Here is an 18,511-nt window from a genome sequence, read left to right as displayed (position 1 = left end):
AAGGGAGACAATCCGTGGCGGACTACTCGATTGACTTTCGCATTTTGGCCGCCCAAAGTGGCTATGGCGACCGGGCGCTGTGTGGCTTGTTTCGTCGCGGACTTAACAATACACTTAAAGACGAACTGGCCACCCGCGACAACAGTTCCAACCTAGAGGAGTTGATCGATCTCTCTCTGCTCCTGGACAACCGCCTGAGAGAGAGGAGCCGGGAGCACGGAAGCAGTTGGTTCCCGTTCCAGCATACAGCGGACCAAGGTGCATCCAGCGAGATCACTCGGACAGCTGGGTCCGGGGACCACCCCAGCGCCCGGAGGGCTGCCGCCAGGGAGGAGCCGACGCAGCTGGGGGGCGGAAGTTCCAGTCCGGAGGAGAGACGGCGTCGGTTCGTGGACCAGGCGTGTTCCAACCGTGGTCTACAAGGACATCGAGCCGCATCCTGCCCATCGGAACCCCAACCGACTACGCCCGTCGAGTACTGTGAGTCACAACCCCGCGCCGAATCTCGAGAGCCTCAGAGAGTCGACTCTCGGCCGGGACACCCCAGAAGACTTGAACTCGAGGGGGAGATCTACGGGCCGTCTCGGGCGCGACAGATCAGGGCTCTGATAGACTCGGGTGCCGACGACTGCTTTCTGGACACCGACATTGCCTCAGAGATAGGCTGTTTGACCGAGGAATTAGCCGAAAAGAAACGGGTTCACGATCTCGATGGGCGCCTTCTGGCAGTGGTAACCCGGATCACAGAACCGCTTAAGCTCAGGTTGTCAGGGAATCATGTAGAGCACAGACGGTTTTATTTAATGCATTCCCGAGCCGTTCCGGTTATTCTCGGCTTGCCCTGGCTCAAGACACACGACCCAATTATATCATGGAACCGCCCGGCCATAGAAATATGGAGTCCGTTTTGTCACGAGCATTGTTTGCGGTCGGCCGTAGGGGGGCATACGCGTGTCTGTAACGATGCCCCTGAAGTCATCTGCCTTGACCGGGTGCCTAGTTACTATCACGATCTGAAACAGGTTTTTAGCAAGGATCGCGCCCGATCTTTGCCTCCGCACCGTCCGTACGACTGTGCCATAGACCTGCAGGTGGGCGTCCCGCTGCCGAGCTCCCGATTATATCAGGTGTCTCGTCCAGAACAAGAGGCATTGAGGGACTATATTAATAGCTCGCTCGCTGCAGGTCTCATCAGACCATCACGATCACCGTTAGGTGCCGGGTTCTTCTTCGTAGAGAAGAAGGACAAGTCGTTACGGCCGTGTGTGGATTATCGTGGGCTAAATGACATTACAATTAAGAATAAATACCCACTTCCGTTGTTAGATTCCGCCTTCGCTCCCTTACAATCTGCCACCATTTTCTCAAAATTAGACTTGCGTAGTGCGTACCATCTGGTTCGCGTGCGAGAAGGGGATGAGTGGAAGACGGCTTTTAAGACCCCATTAGGCCATTTTGAATATTTGGTCATGCCTTTCGGTTTGACTAATGCTCCCGCTATCTTCCAGAGTCTGGTCAACGACGTGTTGAGGGACATGCTGAATGTATTTTGTTTCGTTTACCTCGATGATATTTTGATTTTCTCCCGGTCAGTACAGGAGCACAAACAGCACGTCAGGCTCGTTTTACAACGGTTATTAGAGAACAGGCTCTTCGTCAAGGCAGAGAAGTGTGAGTTCCATGTACAAGCCATCTCGTTCCTGGGATTTGTCATTAAGCAGGGTAAGCTGAGAGCCGACCCCGTAAAGACCAGGGCGGTGGTGGAGTGGCCTACGCCCACCAGCCGCAAGGAACTACAACGCTTCTTGGGGTTTGCCAACTTTTACAGAAGATTCATCCGTAACTATAGCCAACAGGCTCTTCCGTTAACCAGGTTGACTTCTGTTAAGCTCCCGTTCAAATGGGACCCGGACGCAGACACAGCGTTCGCGAACCTAAAGAAAGCCTTCACCAATCCACCTGTACTGCAGCATCCTGATCCTGACCACCCGTTTGTCGTAGAGGTGGACGCCTCGGATTCAGGAGTGGGGGCAGTTTTGTCTCAACGTTCTCCGGTTGACCAGAAGCTGCACCCCTGCGCCTTTTTCTCTCGTCGTCTCAGCGCCGCCGAGGCGAATTACGACGTGGGAAACCGTGAACTTTTAGCTGTAGTTGCAGCACTACAGGAATGGAGACACTGGCTCGAGGGGACCAAAGAACCCTTCACTGTTTTTACGGACCATAAAAACCTGGAGTACATTCGGTCCGCTAAAAGACTAAATTCGCGACAGGCCCGGTGGGCGCTTCTGTTAACGCGATTTAATTTCACCCTCACATATTGTCCCGGATCCAAGAACACCAAGCCTGACGCCCGGCGCCGACCTATGTGGTGGGGCAGAAAGTGTGGCTGGCTACGAGGGACCTGCGCCTGGCCGGCACGTCTGCCAAGTTGGGGCCACGGTTCACCGGACCGTTTGTGGTGGACTCCGTCGTCGGCCCCGTCACAGTCAAGCTCCGGTTGCCGGCCTCAATGAAGGTTCACCCCGTGTTCCACGTCTCGCTGATCAAGCCGGTAGCGACCAGTCCCTTGGCTCCGTCTCCCACCCCGCCTCCTCCTCCGCGGGTTGTCGACGGTGACCCCGTGTACACTGTGCGGGCCATCCTGGACTCTCAGCGCAGGGGTAAGGGGTTCCAGTATCTGGTCGACTGGGAGGGCTATGGGCCAGAGGATCGGCAATGGGTCCCCCGCTCCTGGATCTTAGATCCGTCCCTGATTCGTGACTTCCACGCTTCTCACCCGTCCAAACCGGGTGGGCCGCCGGGAGGCGTCCGTTGAGGGGGGGGTACTGTCATGATCCGTATTCGGCAGCAGGTGGCACGCGTTCACTTCTGTCGCCTGCACACCTGCTGCCTATTTGCCAGAGATTGCACCTGCTATATCTAGGCGCTCCGACAGTCAAATCACTGCCGGAGTATTGCATGCCGTGCCACTGTTGTTGCCTATGATTGCCATTCTTATTCGATACCATTCGCTGTTGGTTAAATCTTCGTCGTCCCAAAGGACTCATTATATTAGCGTACGTGAACTAGTACTTGTCTTAAACATATTTCCCTTGCCATTTTTTGCAAGCGTTTTCTGTTGTCGCGTTTCCTTATTTCCTGGTTCTCGTTTTCACCAGCGCTTTCTGTTGTTTATTTGACGGGGTTTTGTTTGTAATAAATATTTTTGTTTTGACGAAGTCCTTGTCGGTATCTGCTCCTTCGGGGATCCACTTATTCTCTGTTACGTACGAAGCAGTTCCCTTTTCCTGCTTCGTGCGTAACGTGACACTTCTTTTTTATCAGTGACCCTGGACTAAAGTGTACGAGTCTGTGCAAATACACTTACATTAACGTAGTTTAGTATGTTGCTTCTTGTGTATCATATATAAATAAACACACATATATAAAACGTGCTTATGAATGTCGACGAATGATATTCTCAATTACAGTAATCCATTCATTCATTTTCAGACATGCCATCCAATGGTTACATTTGCCAATGGTGAACCCCCAACTGAGACATTTTGGCAACGACGAAACCAATTACCTTTACTCAGAACGAGTATGGTATGTATCATAGAATCTGTTAAGTAGTTCCGCTTTTCGGGTCAAGTCAGCTTTATTGTCAAATCGGGCAGCAAAACTCAACTGTATAAAAAAGACAAATGTACAAATATTAACAAATAAATTGTTTTACAAAGAAACGAAAGTGAAGGAAAAAATAAATTGCGTTACATACATGGATGCAGAGAAGTGGTAATTTTTTTCAATAGAGATTGTAGGTCATGTTTTCCACTTTCATTGTCAATTTCGTCGGAAATCTACCCGAGTTAAGTTTCGTTTTAGAAAGAGATTGTGTTGATTGACGCGCTGCTCGACCAACCACATCATGCGCTGCTCTGACTGCGAAACCACCAATCATCGGTTTGATTTGAATCGGTGACGGTAACTGCGTACTCGCCGAAGTCCATTGTGGCTCCGACTGGCGCTTATGTTTAATATTTTGGAACCAAAATGGCTTCGTCGTATTTAACAGCTGTGGGAGGAACCCTTTCGACGAAAATGAGACTAAAGGAAATAGGGTCCACAACATTGTCACGCCTGCGTTATATTCTCAGTCTGATGGAAACCACCGGTCACTTTCAGACGGCTTATTACGGGACAACGAGTTGACGTTGACATCAGCCCATAGCAAGGTATGGACATGTTGTACAGGCGAACTTGTATATATGTTTTACAGATGCAGAGGTATTCTGTTCAAAGATATACGCTGCCTCCACTTTGAGAAGAGCGGTAGTATTTACTTAACCTCCAAAATTTGCAGTTTTACCGTTTAGCTGTTGTCTGACTTTTGCAGGCTTCAGGATATCATCACTAGCTTTTATCAGCTGTATCAGCAAAAACGTCAGCATATTTTGGTCCACTTATTGGTTGATTCGAGCGTTAACGACGAACAAAACAAGCCTGGAGTCATCTGTACACATTTACACACTTTTAGTAATAAACATCACGTAATTATATTGACAGTATTGTGATTAAAGTTTGCATGACCATACCATGTTATTCGATAAATCTTCAGATTTATCCAGATTTGGCACACCTGAGTTGGGTGCTGTTTTATTAAGTTTTATGTGGCATTGAGTCTTTCTACATCTGTGACATCAAGTGTTTTTTGAACGATGTGTGGGATTTTGGACCTGACAACTTAAGTCCCACAAAATGAAAATACTATATTATTTTCGAAGGGCACCTTATCACTCCTTGTAACTTTTTCCTTGCCCCCAAGATGTCGCAGTGGGAGAGACTGATGCAGCTGCCTGCTGCGTTCAGTCAACAGTTACACGACCTGTATGACAGGGAGGCTCTTCCCATGGATGTCCGCCATTACTTGGCTGCATGGATAGAATCACAGCAGTGGTAAGCTTGGGCGACTTCAAACAGCGCTTTGAATATACTGTACTAATATTTGATAAATTGAGGAAAGGCTTCTCACATTGAGACAATGTTTGTGCCATCCTCAAGAAACACATGTTGTTCATACATCAAAACATCACAACAATTCCCACATACCGGATGGTGAGCCCCTTTGTGGCTGTGAGAATTGTTGACATGAGAATTATTACTGCACCACATGCACAGATCTGCATACAAATGGCCAAGGGCAATTTACCAGCTTGGTGCCAAAGCTACAGCCATGACTCAAAATACAAATGAAACTTTTACTTGGTGTCTTTAGACGGGAATGAACATTGAATTCACCCTGTTTGTTATACACTGATTTGTTGTCATGTATGCTTCTGTCTAGGCAACGAGCAGCGAGTGACTATGATTTGGCGATGGTATTGTTCCAGGCCCTGTTGGAGAATCTAGACATCCAGTACAGCCGCTTTGTACAAGAGGAGTCCTTCTTAATGCAACACAACATTCGACGCTATAAACAGAATTTTCAGGTCTGGACTGGATGGTTGGAATATGAAGCTAGAATTAATGATTTTATGGAAATAGAGAATTGACAATGGTAGTTTTCAGGTACACATTTCTACGATTTAAAAGTATAATTAATGTCTTAATGATATTATGCTTTTTTGTTTTTTGTCCAGTCTGAGAGTGATCATTTGTTTATATTGTTTCTGATCTGTGCAACTTCTCACAGAGGTACCAGGAGTACCCATGTGCCTTGGCAAACACAGTGTATTGGTTCCTGGACAAAGAGAAAGAGATCTTGCAGACTGCGGATCTGGCTGAGCAGGCAAATGATTTAGTTTTTTTTTTTGTGACAAAAAAAAAATACTAAGTACCTTCATTCTAACATGATTTAATGTCTAATATTACATATTTATACACAAAGTATGGTAGTTTTGAGATAGTTTCTCCATGGGAACACATTTATTTTCCTTGAACATTTTGTTTGAAATCAAGTGGGCCAAATCATATTTGATTCCACTGTTTGCTACATTTGCTACATTTGATTCCACTGTTCCGGAATACAGTCGACGTTTAAATACTTTGTTCTACTGTCTCTTATCAGGTGCGGGTTTTGCAAGTAGAACAAGGAGGCTTTGAGACCGGCACTCAGCGTGACCTTGACCGGAGAATGGCCAGCCTTAAAAATGAAGTGCAGGTGTTGATTTTGTTGATTTAGTTTTCAATATGTGGATGAAATATGTGACAAGTCTTTCAGTGTTTTTATTTTTATTTTTTTTAATGTTTGGGGGCTGACAGTGTATAGAACATACAATGATGTGTCTGGAGGAGCAGCAAGATGAGTTTGATTTTAAATACAAGACGTACTTGTTAGAAGGTAAGCAAAGAGCATTGTCCTACTAAATTTGAAAGTTCTTTGAGGATGAGTGACATTCTGTGCTATTTCTGTTTTGTTGATCTTGTGTGGAAACCGTGTGATCCCACTGTGGAAACGCCACCACAACAGACAACTCTGCAAACCTACAACAAGACAGATTTCAGTTACTTATCAACAAACTCAACAATAGCAGGAAGGTTAGAGACAGTGGATACACAAAACGAAATCAATGTGTCCCTAGTCGTATTATCTCCTTTCTCATTTTGTCTTTTGGATCCAGAGAGCGCTGTTTGACCTGAATAAGCTCCTGGACAGAGCTGAGGACCTTATAAATGTCTTGGTGAACAAAGAGATGTTGCAATGGCAGAGGAGACAGCAAAAATCCTGCATTGGAGCTCCAGACAGAGTTTGTCTCGATCAGCTTGAAAAATGGTATGCTGCAATGTGCGGATAAACACGGCATTTTGGTTCAGATTTATTTAAAATAATGTCGATTGAAATCGGAAAGTCCAGATTATTTTTATTTTATGACCAGGCTTTACACTGGCACTTTTTGTTGGTTATATCTGATACATACAGAAACGTAAGTTAACGCAAGTGAAATATGAAAAGTGTAACGTGCTCACAAGATATTAATGGTCATCTCACTTGAGAAATTGCTCTCACTAAAAATAAACCTGTTAGACAGAAGCCCACAGAGCCCATTTGGCTGCGACTTGTGATTTTATTTATTTTTTCTCCTGTCTGACACTTGCGCGGACATTCGCTCCCGTTGTAGGTTTACCTGTGTTGCAGAATGTCTCTTCCAAGTGCGTGAGTTCCTCAGTAAGCTGGAGGAGCTGGTTGGAAAGATAAGCTATGACAACGACCCCGTGAAGACTCAGAAACCTTTTCTGCAAAGGAGGACCGGAAAATTACTTACAGATTTGCTCAAGAGGTATCAGCTTTACTCACTGTTTGCTGCGCTACGTTTCTCCCCGATCATTTCCTTTTTTTAAAAAAAATGCTCATATTATTGTTTTTGTCATCATTTCTCGAAGTTCGTTCGTGGTTGAGACTCAGCCGTCCATGCCTCAGGGGAAAGGCCCCTTGGTTCTCCGCACAGGTGTTCAGTTCTCTGTTAAAACCAGGTCAGTGTCTCTGGTTTTCCACACAAGTATACAGTTTTGTGTTAAGACCAGGTCAGTTTCCATGTCTGGCAAATGCTATGTTATTCAACTGTATTAGTGACAGACCGATTATCGGTCGGGATGATAATTGGAGCCGATATTTGGCATTTTGGCGCATCACCGTCGACCATTTTTTTAATTAACAGCCGATAAGTGATGAATTAAAAATTGGGTTCTTTTGAGATGTTAAGTCTCTGCTAGCACCTCACACGGACAACCTGCTGGCCAGTAGATGCGTTGAGCATGGGCTTTTTTGTTTTTGCACTGAAAAAAATGATAATAATGAGTGACAAGTGAAAAGTTAAATTTCAATTGCATTGACATTTGGTAAATCTCCACTATTTTAGAAAAGTTGAGGCAGCTAATACTTATTTGATGTTTTCATTGAACGTTATTGCTTAGCTTGTAAGCTCCATACCCTTGTTAGAATTTTTCAGCAAAGATGTCTGGGGGGAAAAAAAAACAAACCTTCAAATCCAAAAAAGATGGTGATTAAACTTGTCCTTAAAGAGCTTTTAAATTAAGTCAATTGTTTTCACTTATACCACAAACAAATATCGGCTTCAAATATTGGTCGTCGACCTCCTGGACAACTAATAATCGGTATCGGCTCTAGTGGGGGAAAAAAAGGGCCTTTATGGACATTTTTTTGCAAGTGCAGCCCAACCCTTTCAAATTTAGTTAACTGATTCGTTAGAAGGCATGTTTCAGGATCTCCATAGCAAGTAGCTTCAGAGGTTTATTAAACCACATAAACTTATGCAGTACATTTACGGCACTGACATAGTCATAGAGAATTTTCTAGAGACAAAAAACATGAGCTGTCTTGCACGTTTTTGAACACTCTATAAATCTTGCAGACTCCTCGTCAAGTTTTCTGAGCTGAATAATTCCATGAAAGTCAACATCTCAATGGACCGGTAAAAGCGTTGCTCATTTCTCAGCGCACACGTGCATGATGGTTTGTTACCCTTTATGTTTAATCCTTTTTTTTTCTCTTAGGGAGGCCCCTCAGATAAAAGGGTAAACATTTTCTTTCATTCTTCGCCTCCAAGTGATGTGGTAATTACTTTGTGAATCGTTTCGAGCTTGTTTATTTTGATCAAGCCTGTTCTGCTTGTAGATATCGTCATTTCAATGTCCTTGGCACCACAAGCAAAGCCTTGTCAGAGAGTCAGAGTAGAAGCATGGTGGCAGACTTCAGGCATCTCGTGAGTGACCTTCCTTCTCCATGGAATCCTCAAGCGGCAGTGATCCAAATTAGGGATTTTCCTGATTGCCTACAGGGAAAATAATCAGATTTCGGGGGGAGGAATCTCTCTCCGAATGTTCTTAACTCCTGTTTCCTTGCCACTGGTGAACAATGCCACGTGGAGGAGTTGTGCCATTAGTAGACTTGTGTTTTTGGCAAGCCGAAAGATTAACTTCTGCCGATTTCAGTCAAGTCGTCCCCGACATGATGCCTCGGTTTCATTTTGATTTTCATGCAAAGACCATTTTTAATGAGCTCCACTACGGTCTCTACTAACATCTCCCGGTCCTTTTGATTGATTGTAATTTTCTATTGCATACAAAGTGTTTTAAGTTATTGTCAATTGTCCAACCACCACACGTTATATTTTCTTCTCTGGTAGAATTTGAAGGAGCAGAAGACAGGAGGTGGGGGTAAAGGTGCCAATGATGTAAGTAGGCCTGCTTAACATGGGGAACACGCAGACAGTAAGTATCATTTTAATAAAAGCCTTTCTAACCATCGTTGTGTGTGGTACGTTGGTGAAAGATTTCTCTGAGCGTGACGGAGGAGCTGCACATCCTCTACTTCAACACTTTATTTGAGCTGAAAGGGATGTCTGTTGAATTGCAGGTAAAGTATATTTATTCCATATACTGTGAAATAAAAGTCAAGCAGTCACTTCAAATGTTGGGTCTCACAATTTGAAGTTGTAACTAAAATGTGAATTTTTTGTACTCTACCTAGGCCACCTCTCTACCAGTGGTTATTATCTCCAATTCCAGTCAACAGCAGAGTGCCTGGGCATCTGTGCTCTGGTTCAACATGCTCAGTAAAAATACTAAAGTGAGAAACGTCGAAACCGGCCAAGCAAGCCGATTGTAAGCTGCTACAAGCCACCAGAAAAAAAAAAGATCGAAACTATTATTATTTTTCATTTCCCACAGGATATGATGTTCTTTGCCCAATCTCCGGCAGCCACTTGGCCACAGTTTGGAGAGATGCTGAGTTGGCAGTTTCTGTCTGCCACTCAACTTGGTCTGAATGACGCTCAGCTGGAAATGATCGCATACAGACTTTTTGGTAAATTGACGTCGACGGCCAAAAAGAGTTACCGATTTCACACCGGGCTATTGCTTGCTGCCTCTCGCCATATGATGTGATTCCCGCAGAAGATTTTGCATAGCTTTAATGTGTTCCGACCGCAAGGTTTAAGTAATTCTGATTATGCATGGAAGGATAGATGTGAGAGGTGAGAATCAAACGAGATTAGAAACAGCATTCTGTGACGCATCTATTTTTCATTTATAATTCTGTTGACAGACACATTGATATACTATATAATATAGGATATATACTGTAGCTATAGATAAAAAAGATCTCTTGCACTTGATTATTATTATTATAATACATGTTTTTGTCCATCCAGGAAAGCAACAGAGCTACGACATCTGTAGTGTAACTTGGTCCAAATTTTCAAAGGTAAGAATTTACAACGTTTCACACAAATAAGACTATAAATAGATAAGGAGAGAATAGCAACACCATGCTTAGTTAATTGACAATATCTCACTTAAATGACGGTCTTTACACCTGAATCAGTGTGTTACATCCTTGCCCATGGGTTCCAACATGTAACTTTGTCACCCGCTTTGTCCTGACCCTGGTCTAGGAAAACAGTCCTGACACCTTTTGGGTGTGGTTTGACAGCATCGTGGTGATGGTGAAAACGTATCTTGAAAACCTGTGGAGGGATGGGTATGTGGAGGACCCTAAATGCTTGATTCAAATCTGAGCCTTTTATTTTATTTTTTCCAATTAGTTTCTCCTCATCTGTATCGTAGCCTCATCATGGGCTTTGTGACCAAATGCAAAGAGAAGCTCCTTCTGAAGAAAAAGCAGAAGGGCACCTTCTTGATTCGTTTTAGTGAAAGTGTGATTGGAGGGATCACTTTCTCCTGGGTGGAAATAGGCGCAACTGGTGAGCATGATAATTTGGGAACCGCGATTGATACTCTAGCGATGGCATGCTAACTTTTGTCCATGTGCCATTTATATCTATAGGTGATCCGGAAGTCAAGACAATCCAGCCGTTCACCAAAACTGACCTCTCCCAGATTCCCTTCCATGAAATCATCAGGCATTTCCTTATCTTAAAAGAGGTCCCACAAAATCCTTTGCTTTATTTATATCCCAACACTCCCAAAGATGAGGCTTTTGGAAAGTACTATGCTGACATGAGTGGAAGTAAGAAAAACAATGTTTTTTTGTTGTTTTTGTTTGTTTTTAACAGAACATTTTCGTACAACTACATTAAAATAATCTCTCACCTTTTTTTTAGATGACTCTCCTTACCTTAAATACATCAAAACCAGGCTCGTGTTTGTCTTAAAAGGGTAAGTTTAATTCACTTATTTACTTTTTGCTGAATTTTCATATCCTAACGTGATTCAACTTATCTGAGCCAACAAATGGCAGCGTTGCACCACATACATAGCAGTCACTTACTTCCGATGGTGACTGACACGAATAAAAGCATTTTCACTCGTGGAAGCACTTCATTATAATAATTGAACAGTAATCTGTCATCATCATGCAGTGATACTTTGTCAATGGTCATGTAGGGACACACTGGAGGCTGTTACACCCTTGACCACAGACGTGACAGAGAGTGAACTCCTGCAGGCAATGAATGGTCCATGTGGTGAGATTGCTGGTGAGCATCTATCTATCTCGACTGGCCATCAATCAAACAAATTGACATCACTGTTTCTTTAGACAGTATGTTTAATGTCTTAGTGAGAAGCAACTCAACATTAAGTCTTTCACAACACAAAAATAGTTACTCTGATAAAATGAAATCATAATCATAAAAACGTAACTTTTAGAAATCCTAGCCATCAGCATGCTGGGCGGGTACCGAGAGACAGACAACACAGCCAGCTTTCTTAACCGGCTGGATTGACGTTTGTGAAATGGGTGTCCGTCTGCACTTTATGTTCTCTGACTGTCCACTAGGTGACAGTGTTGCTATAGAAATACTGTTGAGATGAAATAGCCTGTTAAGAAAATACAGTGTGTGGCTCCACTCTAGCCTTGTTCTTTTGTCTCCGGGTTGAAAACCCACTTCACTCCTTGCTTAATCCGTCCTTTTTAAATCTCTCTCTCTCTCATATATATATATATATAGATTACCTATATATATATAAACATATGAGAGAGAGCGAGAGCGAGAGCGAGAGAGAGCGAGAGAGAGCGAGAGAGAGCGAGAGAGAGAGAGAGAGAGCGAGAGAGAGAGAGAGAGAGAGAGAGAGAGAGAGAGAGAGAGAGACGGCCCGGTAGTCCAGTGGTTAGCACGTCGGCTTCACAGTGCAGAGGTACCGAGTTCGATTCCAGCTCCGGCCTCCCTGTGTGGAGTTTGCATGTTCTCCCCGGGCCTGCGTGGGTTTTCTCCGGGTGCTCCGGTTTCCTCCCACATTCCAAAAACATGCATGCATCTTTGTTTCTTTTGGTCACAGAAGAAGTACATAAAATATTTATCCTGTCACCATTAGTATAACGTTGCCTTTTTCCGTTCATTTCTTGCTTTCAGGGCAATCCGTGGATTCTCTGGAGCCTCATCTGGTTAATTATCGTCTTGACCCCATGCTGTGTGACTCTGTTGGAATCTCAGCAGATGACTTGCTGTATCCCAGCAACTCGAATCACTTTTTCGACCCTGAAATCTTTATCGACGAACCCTCGCTGCCTGCCAGTCTCTAATATGTTGCCTCATCCTGCCAAGATTGCTTACTTCACTTTCAGTTTTTCGTTCCTCTCCAACTGTTGTTTGGGACTCGTGGTTTAAAAATATCAGACATCCAAGAAATAAATAAGATAAGATAAGATATCCTTTATTTGTCCCACACTGGGGAAATGGCACATTTGGAAATGGTGTTTGTGGTCGAGTAATGCACTGTATACATACAGTATACTGTTTTGTGTGGACTCCCACTACTAATTGTGGAGTCAATGCCAAATGTTGAAAAAGACACATTGTAGGTGCTCAGATTTACCGAAAAGGATTGTAGTGGAACCACAATAGTATGTAGTAACACACTCGGAATTCAGTACCAACCTCCTCTTTAAGTCACGATAGGCTATACTACCGGTATATTATATACCTACTCATCACTGTGCTACATGTCATTTGGATTTGTCCACGGCTGAAATCATTCCATGCATCTAAATAGCAAGTACGTACTGTGTGGAAAATACGATCGGGACCAAACGCGTTGTGAAAAGCATAGACAGTAAATACAAAATTCAGCTCAATGTACCGGTAGGACTACAAAGTGATTGCAACAACTTTTAAATCGTAGGGATGGTTTTCCATGATGTAACAAAGGAGCTTGAACTCTAAATCTTATGTAGGGTGAAATATTCACCTCGAAATTCATTTGCGTTTTCGCTGGTACATAATATTCACCTTTTTTAAACTTGCCTAGATAGTTTCCTAATGAATCACAAGTTCCTCAATCGAGAGTCGAAAATGTATCGCATTGCACCAAATGGGAAATCCCTGCTGATTCTGCAATACGATGGGGTTTCATTCGTGACATGATGTAACAATGGAACATAATGACCAAGAGAGTTTGTTGCATCCTTAAAGGTTCTAGTAAACAAACTTAAATATGCATTCAAAGCAACCACTTCACAGTGAACATCTCAAATGTGGCTGATCAATAAATAAAAGCACATGGAGCATCTGAAAGGAAGTTGAGATGTCAAATGTTGACATGAGTATCTTGAACCTGTTTGTTTCTTTCTCATGGCCACTTTCACGTCATTTGCCGGTGACATTTCTATGTTAGATTCTTTACTTAGTACTTAGATTCTTTATTTAGTAATAGTTCTTAAATTAAAGGTTAGGTTTCGTTACAGGTGGGATCTGTCTCGGAATCATCGTAGCTATAAATTATGTGATCTCTGATTCAAATTGTCTATTGACCAGCGTTAAAAGCAAGCTTTAACAGCACGCCACAGTCGCTAAATCCCCGCAAGTGTCAATACATCACTTTCACGGCATTCCAAGGAAATCACTATATCCCATTACTGGTGAGCTTTTTCTTTAGAATTGGCCTGTGGTCTACTCATGTGGTGTTTGGGGGGGGGGGGGGGCTACCTGATGCCCACAGGCACTATGTTCGTGACCCCTGCTTTACAGTATGCAAAGAAAATTGTTAATTGAATCTGTTTCAGCATTTAGTAAGGTTTTACGTTGAGGGGATTTAGGCGCTCTTAATCCAGAGGCATGTCAAGGGTTTCACCACCCTGGTGAGCAATAGTTGGTAGGCCTTTCGAAATTGTCTGTTCATGACAGCGTAGAGAAGTGGGTTGATGCAGCTGTTGAGCCAGGTGAGGTTTGCACAGAACATGTGCAACACCTGCGGGGCACGACCTTGCTTATCGACAATGTTGAGTATCAGGAAGGGGACAAAGCAAAACACAAAACACAGGAAAACCGCAAAACACATGCGCGTCACACGCTTAAATTCTGTATCGTCTCCTGAGGTGGTTGTGTGGGATGCCGCAGAAGCGGGCGCAGGTGCGCTTGACTGTGGCTTACTGACAATGTCAGGCTTTGTTTTGCTTTCTCCCGATTGATTTGTTGGCTCAGCATGTGTTTTTGGAGAGGCACTGTCACTGTTGATGTCCTCCTTACTCTGTGCGGATTTGCACTGGGAGCTCAGCTCACTACTCGCAGTGGCCATCCCACTCTCCACACTAACGTCATCAGTGACTGGCGCTGTCAGGGCTGGCTTCCTCTTGGAAGAGCGTCGGCTGAACCTGTAGCGAACCAGGGCCTTTGACGCAACCCGGACGCGACGATAAATGAGGAGGTAGAACGTGCCGACGCAGGCCAGTCCCACGAAGAAGTAGAAAAAGAGCAGGATGGTGGTGTAGGGGCGGCCGCAGGTTCGATGGAAGCTGCATGTGCACACTTGAGGCACAAACACAAAAACAGACCAAAGTGGGCCGAAGCTGGCCATGCCCAGCGCCCATGTCGACAGCAGGAGGGAAACCAGCCCCCAGTTTGAAAAAACACGGTCAAACAAGGCCCTTCTTGCAACCAGGAGGTATCGACTCATTGCCACCAGGCAGAGGGTGATAATAGAGACCGAATTGGACAGGAATAGAAGCAGGCCGAAGGTCCTGCACCAGAGCGCGCCGCTGCGCCATCTGAGATGCAGGTAGGAATCGACCGAGATGGGCTGCAGTATGGTGCAGTAGAGAAGATCAGCGATAGCCAGGTTGACGATGAGCACGTTGAAGCGGGTCCTCAGTTGTGAGTCCAAAGCAAAAGCGAAAATGGTCATCAGGTTCCCAACCGTGCCAGTGATGGTAACGACGCATCCCCAAAGCACGGCAAAGTAGCGGTACCCTTCGACTGAAGCGCTGTAGCAGGAGAAATCGTCCTCCGTTTGGTCGGTGACGTTCAGCAACATCCTGTCAAATGATTGGGCTTTTGTTATGTCCCTAGAAAGTGCAATTCTCACAAATTCCTATCGTCAAGAAATGTGCAGTCTAAAACAGTGTTTCATAATCATCATGTCCTGGAACACAACTTCACGGAAATGTCACAATGAGTGTAAAAAGTGTGTATCCATATCTTCTGTGATTTAGCGGAAGAACATTTAATTCTTCTGTATGTCACTGTACACTATATTGTTGTAAAAAAAAGATTTGGGGACAAATTAAGTCATAGTATAGCAATGTCAAGCAATTTGTTGTCGATTATTGTCAATGTCAATGGTTAATTTAATCTTCGTTCTTTGGTGAGATTCTCAAATTTGAGATGTTAATGTGTTCCCTTTCAGTTTTTTTCCCCCCATTTACTTAGCTAATATGTTCTTCCTCTACCGAAAGAGGAACACGTTTGTAGGACAGCATGACCCAAAAATAGCAGTTAAAGATGACAAATTACTCACTTATGTTGGATTTCAGCTCGGTCACCCCCCCCCCCCCCCAAAAAGCAAAAAATATATATATTTTTATATACTTTCGAATTTTTTTTTAATTTTTCGATGTAATTGTTTTGCGTGTTGGGAATTATTCATTAAACATAAGCATTGGCTCAAGATATGCGTTTGCTTTTCATTTTAATGATGCAAACGTTGAGGCCCGGGAGACATGCAGTCATCTGTAAAATAGGGTGAAAAAACAATCTTGACCTTTTCTGAAGCGCTGATACACAATCTTATTTATTCTACTTAAATACTTATGTGTGTGCAAAGTAGAAAAATATCTTGTGTCATACCAACCTTGGGCTGCTTAGTCTTAATTACTCCATGGGGATAAATAAAGTTTTCTGAATCTGAATCTGAAAATATACAGAAAGCTACTCATAAGCATTTCGGAAAACTGATGGATATGAGTTAAGATACACAGATACAAAAAGCCTCCTTGAATTTGATGTATTTTAATACGACAGATGAGTATAGATTATTTAACACAGGGTGTATTACATTTCCACTCCAATTGGAGCTGAAACAACATGAAAGTTGAAGGCAATTTTCAAACATTTTCTTACCTCAAAGCCAAATATTTCTGCCGCTTGTCAGAAAAGTCAACACAAAGCTCTTTCTGTGCACTGGCCCGCTCCACTGTTTGGCTTCCTGTCGGCATTTTAATTTATGCGTGTTGCTGAAGTACCCTTGGTATGATGTAATTGTTGGAGGTAGGGTTTTTTCCGCCTTCTGTCATGAGAAATTCAGGAAGAGAACGATGTTGCATATACTCTCTTAGCCCTTTTAGTTTCAAAAGTAAGTAACAGATGAAGTTTTCTTTTTGTTCTTGTGCGCCGGAAGCAAATGGTGACTATATGCCCTAATTAGGTCTCTTTCAGACCCACACGTGTTTTACATCAGTGACCAGAGGAAAGGGCTCTTTGCACACTACATTCAGGTAATGTCTCAAACACAAGATCCAATCTCATTTTAGAGCTGCTTTCCAAAGCACGAAATGGTCGTTGGCTCATAAATTCAATGTGAAATTAAGTGATCACACTGCTTAAGAAGACAAGCACGTAAACTGACGATAATGGTTAATTGTTAACATTACGGCGTATCACAGCAATCGCAGCAACGTGACCATGGAAAATGCCCCCTGGTGGACGTGAGCACTTTATGCGCGCCAAATCGGTCCTTGGACTTCAACAGTAATTGAATGAATGGTGAGTCGAAAATGTCAGTTTGCGGACAAAAATCAAGGAAATGGTGATTCAAAAGTCAGAGTTTCACTGGTATCCGTAGTGATAATTGAAAAGGTAAAACGTTTAACAGAAAGCGGTATTCCTCAAAGTCTAGAGTTTCTACATATTTTGTTGTATTTATGTTTATGCTTAAACTTTCCATTTACATTACATTTGACTGCTGGTTTTTTTTCTCCCAAAATGGCGCCGTAGGTGGCGTTTGTTGTCCTTCGGGTGGACCCGTTGTAGACTATTCTCAGAGTTTTGGCCGTGACATTTGTCAAAAGAGAAAATATGTGGTTGATAACCTGCCTTCTCGGCAGCATGCGCGAACCACCATTTATTCTGATTGTGGGTTTGGCGGCGCTCCTTTGTTTTAGTACAATCGTTTTACCAATTGATAGTGCCGTTGCTCTCTCCAATTTATTTTTTTTAGTGAGTGACTGTGCAATCTGAGGTGAGGCTGTCTGCTTGATGCCACACGTGAACTAGTCTGCACTTGAGCCTGACGACGATATGACGATTTCTATCACGGAGGCCAGAAAAAACGTTTTTATCGTGCCAATTCTCTCCTAGACCTGTCATTACTTGTCCTCTGTTAGGCGAATATTTACATATCTTCTGGCGGATTGACTGCAACGGTTTGTAATGAGAATGACAGAGGCAACTTGATCTGATGGACAAAAGCGTTCACTGAATTTGCTTCTTTCACACAACTGCCACAAGTTGGCAAATTGAGCCACAAACCAGGGAAGTGATAATCCACCACATTTGACAAACCCACCGTGCAAAATTCAATCAGAAAGTTAATGACCACTAATTAATGATGAAGTGGGTGTACGCACACAGGGGCATATTCTACCATGTGCTTAAATCAGAAAACGCACGGTGCTCTGTAGTTTTTTGGTTGCGGAGATTCTCCCATCGACTCAAGTGTGTCACTTAGACATGGTTACTATTTGCCTTTTCTGTTTACATTACTACTTTCGCCTCACCAATGTATTTCAATTTAAAACACATACTGTACTTAAAAAGGGGGGGGGGGGTGTTTACGAAATTGTTATTTATTTATTTCCTGTTTTACTCTTCACTTGCAGGTGAAGCTCTGCCACCCGTGACCGCACATTTGTGTCTCGTAGGAGTCAAGGCAAACGTGCCGTGACAAGGTAACATGCAAAAATGAATGTTAAGTTGAGAGATTCAGTTTGGTCCATTCACTATATCCGACTTTCGACATAAGGTACACCTGCACAATGTAATGATGATCAAATCCAATACTGTAAAACTGTTTTGCCGTTTTGGATTTGACTTGCTGAATTACATTTTTAAATTTCCAACCAAGTTTTGGAGTTTTATTCAGTGATGTTGTCCAATCTCCTAACGTTAAAACACATCTCAACTGTGGACAAATAAATAGAAATAAAAAGTCTGTCCACTTGCAGTAAAATCATTAACTGAGTTTAATGATTTTGGTTACAATTCTATTTAATTTCAACAATTTGGAAGCCCCCCACATTTGCCATTTGTCATTTTTTAAAATAGTCAACATTTACAGC

The 18,511-nt window shown here is 43.3% G+C and overlaps 2 protein-coding genes across 4 annotated transcripts; one reads left to right on the top strand and one right to left on the bottom strand.

Annotated features, from left to right (window-relative positions):
- The first annotated feature begins 4,005 nt into the window (after positions 1-4,005).
- On the top strand, positions 4,006-12,607 carry stat2 (signal transducer and activator of transcription 2). 2 transcript variants are annotated; one of them, XM_086116983.1, is made up of 24 exons: positions 4,006-4,217; positions 4,808-4,938; positions 5,373-5,471; positions 5,675-5,770; positions 6,050-6,142; positions 6,244-6,322; positions 6,452-6,519; positions 6,603-6,754; positions 7,101-7,259; positions 7,363-7,452; positions 8,352-8,411; positions 8,494-8,514; positions 8,615-8,702; positions 9,126-9,173; positions 9,272-9,355; positions 9,470-9,568; positions 9,670-9,805; positions 10,152-10,204; positions 10,395-10,480; positions 10,567-10,703; positions 10,787-10,969; positions 11,064-11,118; positions 11,347-11,438; positions 12,315-12,607. In XM_086116983.1, the coding sequence occupies exons 2-24, from the start codon at positions 4,918-4,920 to the stop codon at positions 12,482-12,484; spliced, it is 2,169 nt and encodes a 722-aa protein (XP_085973109.1). In that variant the 5' UTR covers positions 4,006-4,217; positions 4,808-4,917; the 3' UTR covers positions 12,485-12,607. The 2 variants fall into 2 exon arrangements, with proteins under 2 accessions (XP_085973109.1, XP_085973110.1); XM_086116984.1 differs by having other exon boundaries at positions 4,010-4,217; positions 5,327-5,471.
- Positions 12,595-18,161, bottom strand: gpr84 (G protein-coupled receptor 84). 2 transcript variants are annotated; one of them, XM_086116986.1, is made up of 3 exons: positions 16,296-16,361; positions 16,027-16,085; positions 12,595-15,211 (listed from the first exon to the last, which is right to left on the bottom strand). In XM_086116986.1, the coding sequence occupies exon 3, from the start codon at positions 15,208-15,210 to the stop codon at positions 13,993-13,995; it is 1,218 nt and encodes a 405-aa protein (XP_085973112.1). In that variant the 5' UTR covers position 15,211; positions 16,027-16,085; positions 16,296-16,361; the 3' UTR covers positions 12,595-13,992. The 2 variants fall into 2 exon arrangements, with proteins under 2 accessions (XP_085973112.1, XP_085973111.1); XM_086116985.1 differs by lacking the exon at positions 16,027-16,085 and having other exon boundaries at positions 16,296-18,161.
- Between the last annotated feature and the right edge of the window lie 350 nt (positions 18,162-18,511).

Source organism: Hippocampus guttulatus, chromosome 8 (assembly GCF_054856545.1).
Source record: "Hippocampus guttulatus isolate MCC_2025c chromosome 8, RoL_Hgut_1.0, whole genome shotgun sequence".
Classification (NCBI taxonomy): Eukaryota; Metazoa; Chordata; class Actinopteri; order Syngnathiformes; family Syngnathidae; genus Hippocampus; species Hippocampus guttulatus.
The sequence above is the reverse complement of the archived record's forward strand: the minus strand, read 5'-3'. Positions and strand labels throughout refer to the sequence as shown.